Below are 11,166 nucleotides of genomic sequence, written 5' to 3'. Positions count from 1 at the left end.
TTTTAACCTATTTATTGTATAAAAAATCATATTAAGAATTACGATCTTTTATATTGGATGTATGTAATATGGGGTTTGTAATAATATTAGACAACTAGCATCGTGTTTGTAATTTTTTTTTTTACAATTTCTGTGTTGTCTAGGCGTTTGTAACTACAAAACTGATGTTCGTTTCGCGCACTTACAATCTATAATATGAATACATAATTACACGTGAATTGACATAAAATGCTCTACAAACTCTTGGAAGTCTTGTAGTCATGGAGTCTCTATTCTTAGAGATATGATATGAGTTTCAAATAAACGTGATTGTACGGTGTAATTTCTTTTTATACACATCTTAACAAAGTTCCATTTGGCATTGGTGACGTAAAAATAAATAAACAGTCAAAAGTGACTAACTAACTTAAAAAACTTAAGCATATCAAAATTTAAATATTATTGGTAGTATTATCACATATTTGTCTCAATCATATCTGCTTCATTCCTATTGATCGGATCTCCTTTTAATAATGCAATGATCATGCTGAAACGTGAAAAGGAGTGGCAATAGTCATTAGTTTCTCATTTTGACTCACACGCTTATGATGTACTTACCAATACAGATAAATAAAAAAGAATATAAGATAGTATCCAAGATAAATCATGCAATCTCTTGTGTGCCTCTTCAATTGCCCACGATTGTGAATCTCTGTGGGATCATAAACTCCCATGTTACCACTGGGTACTCCAAAATATTCAAACAGTAACCACAGAGTCATTGGCAAATTTACCAAGCACAATATCAATTGACCATGAGTTAATAATAAGATTTCTAAGAATGTATGTGCTACGAGCTTTGGTACCACCCACTGTAAAATTATATATACATGAATTTGAGAACTGATACAAGTGATTCATTCCTACTTGTTAAACTGATAAAAATACATCGAAATTACCGAGTTTAAATTCGAACAACACTGTTGAGCATTCAAATAGTCACATTCTAAATCTGATAAAGTTATAACCTGTATAGTAAAGGTAAGGAAAGTAACTGCAACTGTTAATCATTAGTAAAGTGTTAAGTATCTCCTCTCGTAGTTTAAATATGGCGCTATTGCTATCTTATCACCACAAAAACAAACGTTATACCACCAAAATCCCTAGATACATTTTTCTAATAATGCATTTTGGTTTCGTCGATCGAATAACAGAGTTAAGTAGATAAAATAAAAGCAACTACGTAAATTGTAATTTGAGTATGGGACGTAAAAGGATACGAAATACACCAGAACGAAAAGTACCGAACCGGTGTCGAATAAAGCTAGTACGAACAACAACGGCTCGGATAATAGACACATTCTAATAATCTATCAGATATATGAATGTTAAATTACATTAGGATCGAATCTGATAATTCATAAGTGTTTTCTTTGTGAATCGATACAATTACAATGCTTTGCACGTATGAATGTTAATAATCCTGACGGAAAACTGAATGTGACCGATTGTCAAAATCAACAAAATGAACAACTCACGATGCTGCCAACTATTCGGAATGATTACGAAGTTATATATCGGAGTAAAAACTTTATACGAACTGGATACAAATATCCCTAGTAATCGGTAACATAAACAGAAAAACTGTTTGTAATGGCTGTATATATGTTGCACGATCGAAGAGATCGATGTTGTTTGAGCATGAATTTTATATAATTAAAATGAACATTCGCAACATGTCACTTAATACACTAGATTTTGCGTTGTACTTACAGATGTAAATAAATTGTACATGTATATATGAACCTTACCAGAAATAGTACAAAGCAAAAGGTAATATATATATAACTTCGTCAACTAAAAATATAGTTTGCATTTACTTATATTTGTTACTTGCACTGGCACGTATAATCATGGAATACCATCACCGTTACAGAAATGTTTCGAGACACACCAAAGATTGTTATAGAAGATGGATCTTCCCCATCTGCTTCCTATGTTATGTATATCAGAATGGAAGATTTATTAGAGAAGTTGAAGTTGTTAAATTATGATACAGAATTCTTATCAGAATTTAAAATAAAAGCTATAAATAGGTAGATACAATGACTATAGATAAGATTTTCAAATTCATGTTCTATGAATACATGTTAATAATGTATTTGTTTAGGAATTATTTTGTAATGCAGACAAATCCAGGAGAACAATTTTATACTTTTACATCTTTAGCTGCGTGGTTAATCAGGAAAGCAGGCAGAAGTTTCGAGCCTCCTCAAGAGTCTGATGATCCTAATTCCACGATAGCTATAATATTAGATCATTTGAGAGACCTTAATGTATCTGTTGAATTTCCACCTAATAAACTCAAGCAAGGCAGTGGAGAGCATGCTATTTATGTTTTGGATAATTTAGCAGATGAAGCACTGAAGATACAAAAATTTCAGTGGAAAAAGTAAATTTCATAAATTACATTTATAAAAGTTATAACAATATTCTTCCATAAATTAATATTTTCAGAGTAGAAATACCACCTGATGAACCAAGTAACGAACCAGAAATAGAGGAGGATGATGCAGAATTAATTTTGGAAAAAGTGGAAGAAGAAATGATGGCTGAATATGACGAAGAGGATGAAGATGTTTTACATGTTGATGATATTACAAAACTTTACGGGCAGAATTTTGTGAGTAAAAATTCTATGTGGAAGTATATAAAATATGGAAACCATGTGTATAAATACTCAACAATTATTTCTAGAATGAATCACAAAAACTTGATGATATTTTGCAATCTAAAACAAACAGAGAGGAGTGGCAGTTGGAACTGGAAAGAGTTTTACCTCAATTAAAAGTAACAGTCAAAACAGGTACAGATTATTTACTAAAAGTTTACAAAAGAAATTTAACAACAAAAATTGAAAATATAAAAATTAATTCTAGATTCAAGAGACTGGAGATCGCACATAGATCAAATGAAGCAATTCCATACAAATATATCAACAAATCTTACTGGAACTAAAAGTCAATTAGATAAGTTACATATTGATATATCAAATACTCTGGATAAAATAAAAACAAGAGAATCGTATTTAAATAGACAACTTGAACCTATCTTAAAAGAGTACCAAACACTTCAAGAAGAATTGTCGAAAATTAAAGAGCAATATCGCGATGTTAGCGGGGGTGTAACGGAAAGAACAAGAGTTTTTAATAAAATGTCAGAGGAATTAGAACACGTGAAAAAAGAAATGGATGAAAGAGGATCGAGCATGACAGACGGAAGTAAGTGTTTCAAAATGTCTCGTAATACATAAATAATATAATATTTACTTGTTTGCAGCTCCGCTTATAAATATAAAAAAGACGATTACCAAAATGAAAAATGAAATCTCCGAAATGAATGTTAGAATCGGAGTATTAGAATACAGTCTAATGTGTGCGAGAATACGAGATCGTACACAGTTACAAGAAGATATGAACAATACGAACAGTATCGCGATAACTTGAAGTTTTTACTATCGTTCCTACCGTAGAGTAAAACGATTAACATTATCAAACACGAAATTTGTCTCTATCGAAACGTATCAGTATTTGTATTACCTTTTTACTATCCGCGCGTACGTTTGATGCACTGTTTGGTATGAGTTATAATTATCGATCATTGTTAATAAGGGTCCAATATAGCATTTGTCTCCTGCATCGTCATCGTACAATTTGTACGCACAGACGCAGATTTTACTTGCAAAAATTGATTGCTCAGTCATATATTTTTCACAATGGAATCGCGATGAATAAAATGCAATAAGTGAACAAACTTTTGTACTTCTTTCTGAATCTTTCAGAGTTTCCTTCCTAATTTTAAATTTACTCTTAGCATCGCAACAAAAATTCACTCGTGCCTGATTTTCTTGGTAACTAACTCATCCTTGTTTCAAAGAAGACCCTTAATCGGTTTTCTTCAATCAAATTATCTCACAGGAGCACAGTTCAAGAGAGTTGCATTCCATGCAACATTCCATTGGAATGTTTGCATCCTAAGAAGGCACGTTTGTTTTTCTGTTGATCTCACGGCCAACAGTTTCAGATTTTAAAAATAGTGAAGATGATAGCGATCGTTATCATGATCCTAGTCGTTTTCCAGATTCTCAACGGAATTGATAAAAAGGGTAGCCTGTATTCGCATGCATTAACAAATACGTTCCTCCACCACCTACCGATCCCTCCACTCTATGCAATATCGCGGTAGGTCTTGTTTTAGCGAGCCGCGAAGGTTCGCGCAGGCCAGTCGTTGTGAATCTTTCGCGTTTACGTTATCATTGGTCGTGACAGAATCGTTTGCGTGCATTTCAATCACTTAACATCGTTCCATGACCAGTGATAACGTGTCGACAAGGACAACGAACTACGACTGGTCTTCCAATGAGGATCATCTAGCCAGGTTTGTAATTAAAAAGATACAACTCAATTCACGCGAGCGGCTACTTCGATCGGATGGATTTGCGTTTGTATTTCTACCTTTGCGCGCGTTCTTAATTTTTTTTAATAGAATTAATCAAAGGACGAGCTGCAAGCGACCATTTTAAGAGAAATAGTCTTCGAATAATTGAAAAAATAATAGATAGAACCCCTGCGCATGAACATCATTACCATCGTTCGCTATTGGCATGCTTCAACATAATGCACGATTAATGACAAATAAATCCAATATTTTTGTACCTATGTATATCCTATTTTTGTTTTCAATATCTGTACGTATAAATAAATCTGCAAGGGTAGATATTCCTGTAATTTTGCTCTTTCATGGATGTTTTGATTGTTTACCGATACCAAAGCCTAAAAATAACTTGAAGCAAACTAGTATATTAAATTTTTTTTTTCAACGAGGTACACCAATAGTTTATCTGCTTGTGCTTCCAGAGAAGCATTGCATAATATCTTCTACAAGGAATTAAAAAAAAAAGTAAAAGTGTTTCTAATGTTCACTCGCCTCAGTTATCATTATATGTATATAACAAAATTAACCTGCTATTTTATAACGCAAACGATGATCAGCTAATACGGTAAATAAACAGGTCAAATAAAATAAATAAAAATGCGTTGCACGTATTTAATTCTGATTAAATCGCGTTGCAATCGTAAAGTGCAGTCAAAGAGTCACTGACTTTTCTGCCCGAAGAGAGCGCGTTTCTTTTCCGGTTTGCAAGATACGCATTTCTCGCACATGCCGATCTTTCTCTCAACTTTCACCGATGTTTCCACATAATTATGCCTCGATGGGTAAGCACTCTTCGTTTCAATGCCATTCCAATAAAATATCGTTTTCCCTTACGCCGCGAAACGACGTGCAAAGATAATAAAAATCACGACAAACATTATTATATTTTCTGTCTTTCGAAAACATGGTATGCAAAGGTAAACCAGCGTTCTCGACCTTTTCGATAAATATACAAGCATGAATTTGTAAGAGGCAACCGTGCACATATGTATAAATAATGATAAACGACCGACACATTCTCATTTGTGACGAGTTCTACGTAAATGGATTGATTACTCAGTATGAGATGAACGAGAGCTATGAAATCATCAGTTTCTCATGTTTTATTCTGTTCCGTTTGAAATGATGAATCAAGAAAATATCGTGCGATTCACTTAATATTTTCGAGCTCATTAATATACATTTCTGCAATGCCTTAGTCACTTGTTAACTGATATAACACGAAAAATAAACGTACAATTACGCTGATACGGTAGGAATGGTATTTTCAACGAGTCTCCGCAACTCTCTATAGATAAATGTATTTGCGGACAATATGACACAGGGAAGAACTATTAATTTTTAAACATTTTGTATCACAAATTCCGTGATTAAGCGACCATATGTCCGACGAGCTTTTGAACTTTGTTCGTAACGCGATAACGAACAACATTGTACCAGTCTCGAACTCTTTACTTTTTATTTCGTTTTCTCGATTCGCTCTTACTGCCTGCTCTCATAGAGTGTCAAGTTGCAGTTTGTTTATCTCTTGAAATGATTCACTAAATCATCCGATTAGAGTTCATCTAATGTGCTTAAGCGATTACACAATTGATACACGATCAAAAGTAGTACAACTGCATTGTTAATACATTAAACTCCAATGTCGAATGAAAATCGAACGAAATCCATTATCGATGAAGATAACGTGGCTATTTACTTCGATGTACAATTATCAATCATATTGTGATTGCTGGTATGCATTTCACGACGCTGCTCAGGGATTAGTTAAAATTAATCGATAGACAATCTATCTGTATAACGAGAGATTCAAGATGGTATTCTTGTCAAGTATTTTGGAGTTTTGGAATTACCGCTTTTTGAACCTTGAAGATATGCCTCCTTGACTAAACAAATTACAAAAACATAATTTAAATTCATCTAAAACTATCCTCGATTAAACAATATAAAGAATGAAATATCAAATGTCTAATTGCTCTGACAATGAATTTAAAAATTCGCGCCTACATGCTAGCGTAACGCGCAGAAGCACGTGGGAGATGTGTGTATCTCGTCATTCGTGAAAGTGTTTACAAATAATTTTTTCCTTTTCGAGTAGATTGTTTCCTATTAATTTATGCCGTTAATTGCAAGCTGAATGAAATACCTACAATGTTTCCCATGCTTTCAATTGTTTACGATGATTTTCGTTGTTTCAACGATGATGATCTCTGATATACTCGATGTTACATTATAATCGCGTGAACGTAAACTCTTGACCTTGTTCCACCTGTGTTGCATACCATTTCATACCTCTGATGACACTCGACCGAATCATGTATTTAAGTTTGGATATATCACTAATGTAATTTCATGCTTGCCAGTATTAGATACACTTTGTTTAACTGTTTACAAGTTGTACTATTAAGGTTACATTATGTGAACTTATTAGAGGAGAACAAATTGTATAAACTTTCAATGGTACCTTTAGAAAACTTGGTGACTCTGTGATGTATGTACTCAATTTTAGTATATTCTCTGAGAAATACCATTTGAAGAAAGAAATATCACCTAAATAAGCACTTAACGTATTTCATTCAATTTTTTTCAGGCAAAAGTTTGAAATATAATCATGAAAGACCGGGTGAAAATTATTATCATACTCTCAGTAGGTGCAGTGATAACAATTTTCGGATTGACAATAGGAATACTTTGGTCTACAATTTATGCAGCAATCTTAGAAACAGTGAGTACAAAAGCAATGTTTTCAAGAATATCTAACTGGTGCCTAATTATTGTATGTATCTTGTCTCAGCAACTGCCACTGACACCAACATCTCAAAACTATGAACTTTGGAAACAGACTCCAATCCCTATGTATTTGAAGCTCTATATGTTCAATTTGACTAATCCAGAAGCATTGATCTCACCTAATGGAACAAAGCCTAAATTTGAAGAGATGGGTCCTTATGTATTTAGGTATAGTATTTACATTAAGTCCTGTGAATGTTATTGATACTCTCACAAACAAAAATTACTTGTTACAGAGAAGTTGATTACAAGGTGCAACTAGTATGGAATGAAAATAGTACTATAACATATCAAAGGAAAAGAGTATGGCATTTTGATGAGTCTTTGTCAAAAGGGAAATTGTCTGATAACGTGACTAACATAAACCCAATAGCTGCTGTATGTGTTTCTTTGTTAATATTTCATACATGGAATAATATGTTTTTATTGTTAATTTTTTCTAGAGTGTTGCATACACATTGAGATTTCAAAAATCAGTGGTTCGCGATCTGGTAGATAGAGCAATGAGTGCAGTAAATGAAAAATTAGTAATCACCAAGACTGTTAATGAGTTGCTCTTTGAGGGCTATGATGATACTATGCTAAAAATTGCTCGAAAACTGAATGTCACAAAGATTCCAATGGACAAATTTGCTTGGTTTTATGGGGTGAGCTTTATGTTTGTACTAATATTCTGGAAGAAAGTTCACAAACATAAAAGTTCTATTTAAAACATTTAGTTAAGTGTATATTAACATTTTCAGAGAAATGATTCCGCGACATACGATGGAACATTCAACATGCAGACTGGTGCATCCAATATTCTTGAAATAGGAGTGCTGAAGAATTGGAATTTCGTAAATAAAGTTAGTTATTATCCTGATGAATGTGGAGAAGTCAAAGGAACAAACGGTGATTTGTGGCCACCATTGCCGGATAACAAAACTGTTTCGTTCTTTGTGTCTGATATTTGCACGTGAGTGCAGTTTTTTTTTTTTTTTTTTTTTTTTTTGAAAATGTAGAAAATCTAAGAGATCAGATGTGCATTTTAATCCTTGAAATTTTGGTTGTTTATGGAACAGGAGCATAACAGTGTCATACGAAAATACAACGGTACAAGAAGGTTTATCGGGCGTTACATATGTCAGCGACGATACGATTTTCGATAATGGCACAAAAGTACCATGGCGAAAGTGTTACTGCGAGAGCGAACGGCACAAAGAATGCATACCAAGTGGAGCCTTGAACATTTCGTTGTGTAAATGGGGTGCGCCGGCGTTTATTAGTTTACCACATTTTTATCTGGCGGACCCGAGTTATAGGGAAAACATCGAAGGAATGGAACCTAATAAAAAGAAACACGAACTCTCGATATCCCTAGAACCGGTAATTATCTCTCGATAATACGTAACAGCTGATAAACGAACTACGTTGTATTATTGCTATTAATTTTTGTAGAAAACTGGTGTTCCCTTGAAAGTGAATGCACAGTTACAATTAAATTTGTTACTTCAAACCGACAAATCTATGAGGTAAGTACTTTGCTTTTATGAAAAAGGATTCCAAAACCATGAACGAATTTTAAATTTAATTTCAGCATGTTCAAGAACATCAAGAGTACATTTGTCCCAATGTTATGGTTCACACAAGAAGCTTATTTGACTTCTGATTATGCTAGTAAAGTGAAATTTGTCATAATCCTACAGTCTTTGGGTAGTATAACGTGCTTCGGTATCGCTGCTATTGGTATTTTACTAATTTTTATTGGTTTTTTCCTAACCATTCGAACCAACTTGGGAAGAGACGATAAAGTAGTTTTATTGTCAGAAAGTGATCACGGCGAAGTTGCTACTATCGGGTGATGATAATTTGTACTCGGCCTATAAAGTTATTAAGATGGAAAAAAAGGATATTATAAAATGAATATGTTGTTTGAATTGTTTGTGAATGTGCTTTTAAAGTATTTCTATGATTTCAATCTTAATCAAGTGCCTCGTTATCTTAATAGAAGTGGACGCCCGAAAACGATAAAAAATAAGAAGACGTCAGTTATATTAAGGATAATACATATACATATACACAACAATTTATCGTCAGTACATGGTTGTTGACAACAAAGTATAGAAACTTATTTTCAATCTCTTTAAAAATATTTTTTTAGTAACTCGAACTGCGTGTGATAATCCAGGTAACGCACACCTGTGAAATATCAAAAGTCGTGATAAGTATTACAACCGCATTAATTAGATTCTAGTTCAAGATCCCGTTATTCGTGTAGTCGCGTAATTTTAGTATTTACAATGTCATTACAGCTGTGATAACTAGACATTTCTTCCACTGTAAATATAATGTTCATTAGCAATAAAAGAACATTAATTTTATATATCCTTGTCAATAAATTACTCTTTTTATAAACCACGCTATCCTTTTCTAATGTACACAAATTTCCTTACAATTATCCACGTAACGCGTACTAGTCGATTACATTATTATTCTACAGATGTCGCTACCAGTTAGCTGTTAATGCAAAACAACTAAATTAGCCCAGGCGCGTTTGTAGTTGAAGAGAATCTCGAGTCGCTTATTTTCTACTATAGCGAGAATTTTCTTTCCTATTAAGGACGTGAGAACGAAAAGTAAAGGGTGAAATTTACTCGTTGAAATACGATGCTGAGCTGTGGAAATCTCCTAAAAAATGTAGTCTTGTGTAACGTACTCGTAAAAAAAAATGTCGCCATTTCATTCAAAAAAATAGTCGCTCCAATTGCACTGTGACCTATATCTAGTACCCTCAGGCGATATCGAAGTCGTCGGTGGTAGTTTCCTAGTCCAAACGACCGATTAGGACCTGTAGAATATTTTCTTGTACTACTAGTAATAATATAAATGTTATATGTATAAAACTTGAAACTTTTTCTCGAAGCTCGCGTGTAAATAATTGCGTTATCCGTTTGCCTTTCGCGTAAGTATTATAATATTTATAGTAGCCTGAGGGTTAATCTCTGGAGGCCCTCCAGCTGGCGAAGACTTCTGAACTCGTAAAACTTGCCCCGTAAGAGATTATTGTACATTAATAGCGAAAAGAATCGTCAGTATAGTCTTTTGAACTCTAGTTTCTAGATAAGGATGTAAACGCGTATTTTCCAGCGCTCGTGCGGCACCAAGCCGCATTGAAACGGCAATGAACGACCCGCAGAAAAATATCGAACGACATAAGGAACAGTATCAATTTGTTGTACGCTCGCGGCTCGCCGCGTATTCACACAAAACGGAACAGTTTGCTTTGTGCTCATTAATCATGGGACGCGCGACTTTTCCGTAGGTCGCGCGCCGTTGAACGATCCAAACATCGCCAGCCACTTTTGCGGAGAAGCGACGATCGATCGTTCGTTTCGTCTGCATTTATATTTCCCTCGCGAACGTATAATCACAGCATGCAGCTTCGACAGTGAAGTGCTAGTTTCAAAATAATCTGTGCATTCACTTCGAGCATTTCGCAGCGACGATAAAAAAGAAAATAATACTGTTACATTCCCCCCTTTTATTTCGAGAAGATCCCGTGGTGTATGCATAAAAGAGCCTCGTTGAAAGGATCTCAAGTGCTTCGAACTTTCATTCACCGTTACCAACGTTCACCTTATTCGTCCTTACACCAACAACTTTGATTATTGAAGAAAAACGCGGATGAACATCCTTGCAATAATGAAAGTGTAGCAAGTTGGACAAGTAGAAGGCACACGTGGTGTAACATTTCTCTATCTATAGGAGTCTTTCTTAAACTTATCCCAAAACGAATTGGATGCGATAGGTAGAGTCGAGCATCTTCATGCAAATGGCGATAAGGGTTGCTCGGTAGCCTCGAGTAACGAAAATCTGTTGGTTTTGTTATAAGTAATGTAAGTCTTAATCTATTTGCTACGACGA

General features: G+C 34.3%; 3 protein-coding genes across 5 annotated transcripts; 2 read left to right on the top strand and 1 right to left on the bottom strand.

Annotated features, from left to right (window-relative positions):
• Window positions 1-100: 100 nt before the first annotated feature.
• On the bottom strand, window positions 101-1,519 carry LOC128889526 (protein cornichon homolog 4). Of its 2 annotated transcripts, XM_054147214.1 has the most exons (4): window positions 1,260-1,511; window positions 939-1,007; window positions 598-851; window positions 101-526 (listed from the first exon to the last, which is right to left on the bottom strand). In XM_054147214.1, exons 1-4 carry the CDS (start codon window positions 1,338-1,340, stop codon window positions 454-456), a joined length of 477 nt encoding a protein of 158 aa, XP_054003189.1. In that variant the 5' UTR covers window positions 1,341-1,511; the 3' UTR covers window positions 101-453. The 2 variants fall into 2 exon arrangements, with proteins under 2 accessions (XP_054003189.1, XP_054003190.1); XM_054147215.1 differs by lacking the exon at window positions 939-1,007 and having other exon boundaries at window positions 1,260-1,519.
• A 113-nt stretch (window positions 1,520-1,632) lies between these two features.
• Window positions 1,633-3,815, top strand: LOC128889520 (intraflagellar transport protein 57 homolog). The gene is made up of 7 exons (XM_054147209.1): window positions 1,633-1,812; window positions 1,916-2,075; window positions 2,150-2,431; window positions 2,497-2,662; window positions 2,737-2,845; window positions 2,919-3,260; window positions 3,319-3,815. The coding sequence occupies exons 2-7, from the start codon at window positions 1,918-1,920 to the stop codon at window positions 3,483-3,485; spliced, it is 1,224 nt and encodes a 407-aa protein (XP_054003184.1). The 5' UTR covers window positions 1,633-1,812; window positions 1,916-1,917; the 3' UTR covers window positions 3,486-3,815.
• Window positions 3,816-4,250: 435 nt separating this feature from the next.
• LOC128889519 (protein croquemort-like) lies at window positions 4,251-9,625 on the top strand. Of its 2 annotated transcripts, none has more exons than XM_054147208.1 (9): window positions 4,251-4,416; window positions 7,064-7,198; window positions 7,268-7,431; window positions 7,500-7,641; window positions 7,707-7,910; window positions 8,007-8,218; window positions 8,325-8,628; window positions 8,701-8,774; window positions 8,840-9,625. In XM_054147208.1, the coding sequence occupies exons 2-9, from the start codon at window positions 7,085-7,087 to the stop codon at window positions 9,102-9,104; spliced, it is 1,479 nt and encodes a 492-aa protein (XP_054003183.1). In that variant the 5' UTR covers window positions 4,251-4,416; window positions 7,064-7,084; the 3' UTR covers window positions 9,105-9,625. The 2 variants fall into 2 exon arrangements, with proteins under 2 accessions (XP_054003183.1, XP_054003182.1); XM_054147207.1 differs by lacking the exon at window positions 4,251-4,416 and adding an exon at window positions 6,513-6,964.
• The last annotated feature ends 1,541 nt before the right edge of the window (window positions 9,626-11,166 follow it).

Source organism: Hylaeus anthracinus, unplaced genomic scaffold (assembly GCF_026225885.1).
Source record: "Hylaeus anthracinus isolate JK02 unplaced genomic scaffold, UHH_iyHylAnth1.0_haploid 11997, whole genome shotgun sequence".
NCBI classification, from domain to species: domain Eukaryota; kingdom Metazoa; phylum Arthropoda; class Insecta; order Hymenoptera; family Colletidae; genus Hylaeus; species Hylaeus anthracinus.
This window is presented reverse-complemented; position numbering and strand designations above follow the sequence as displayed.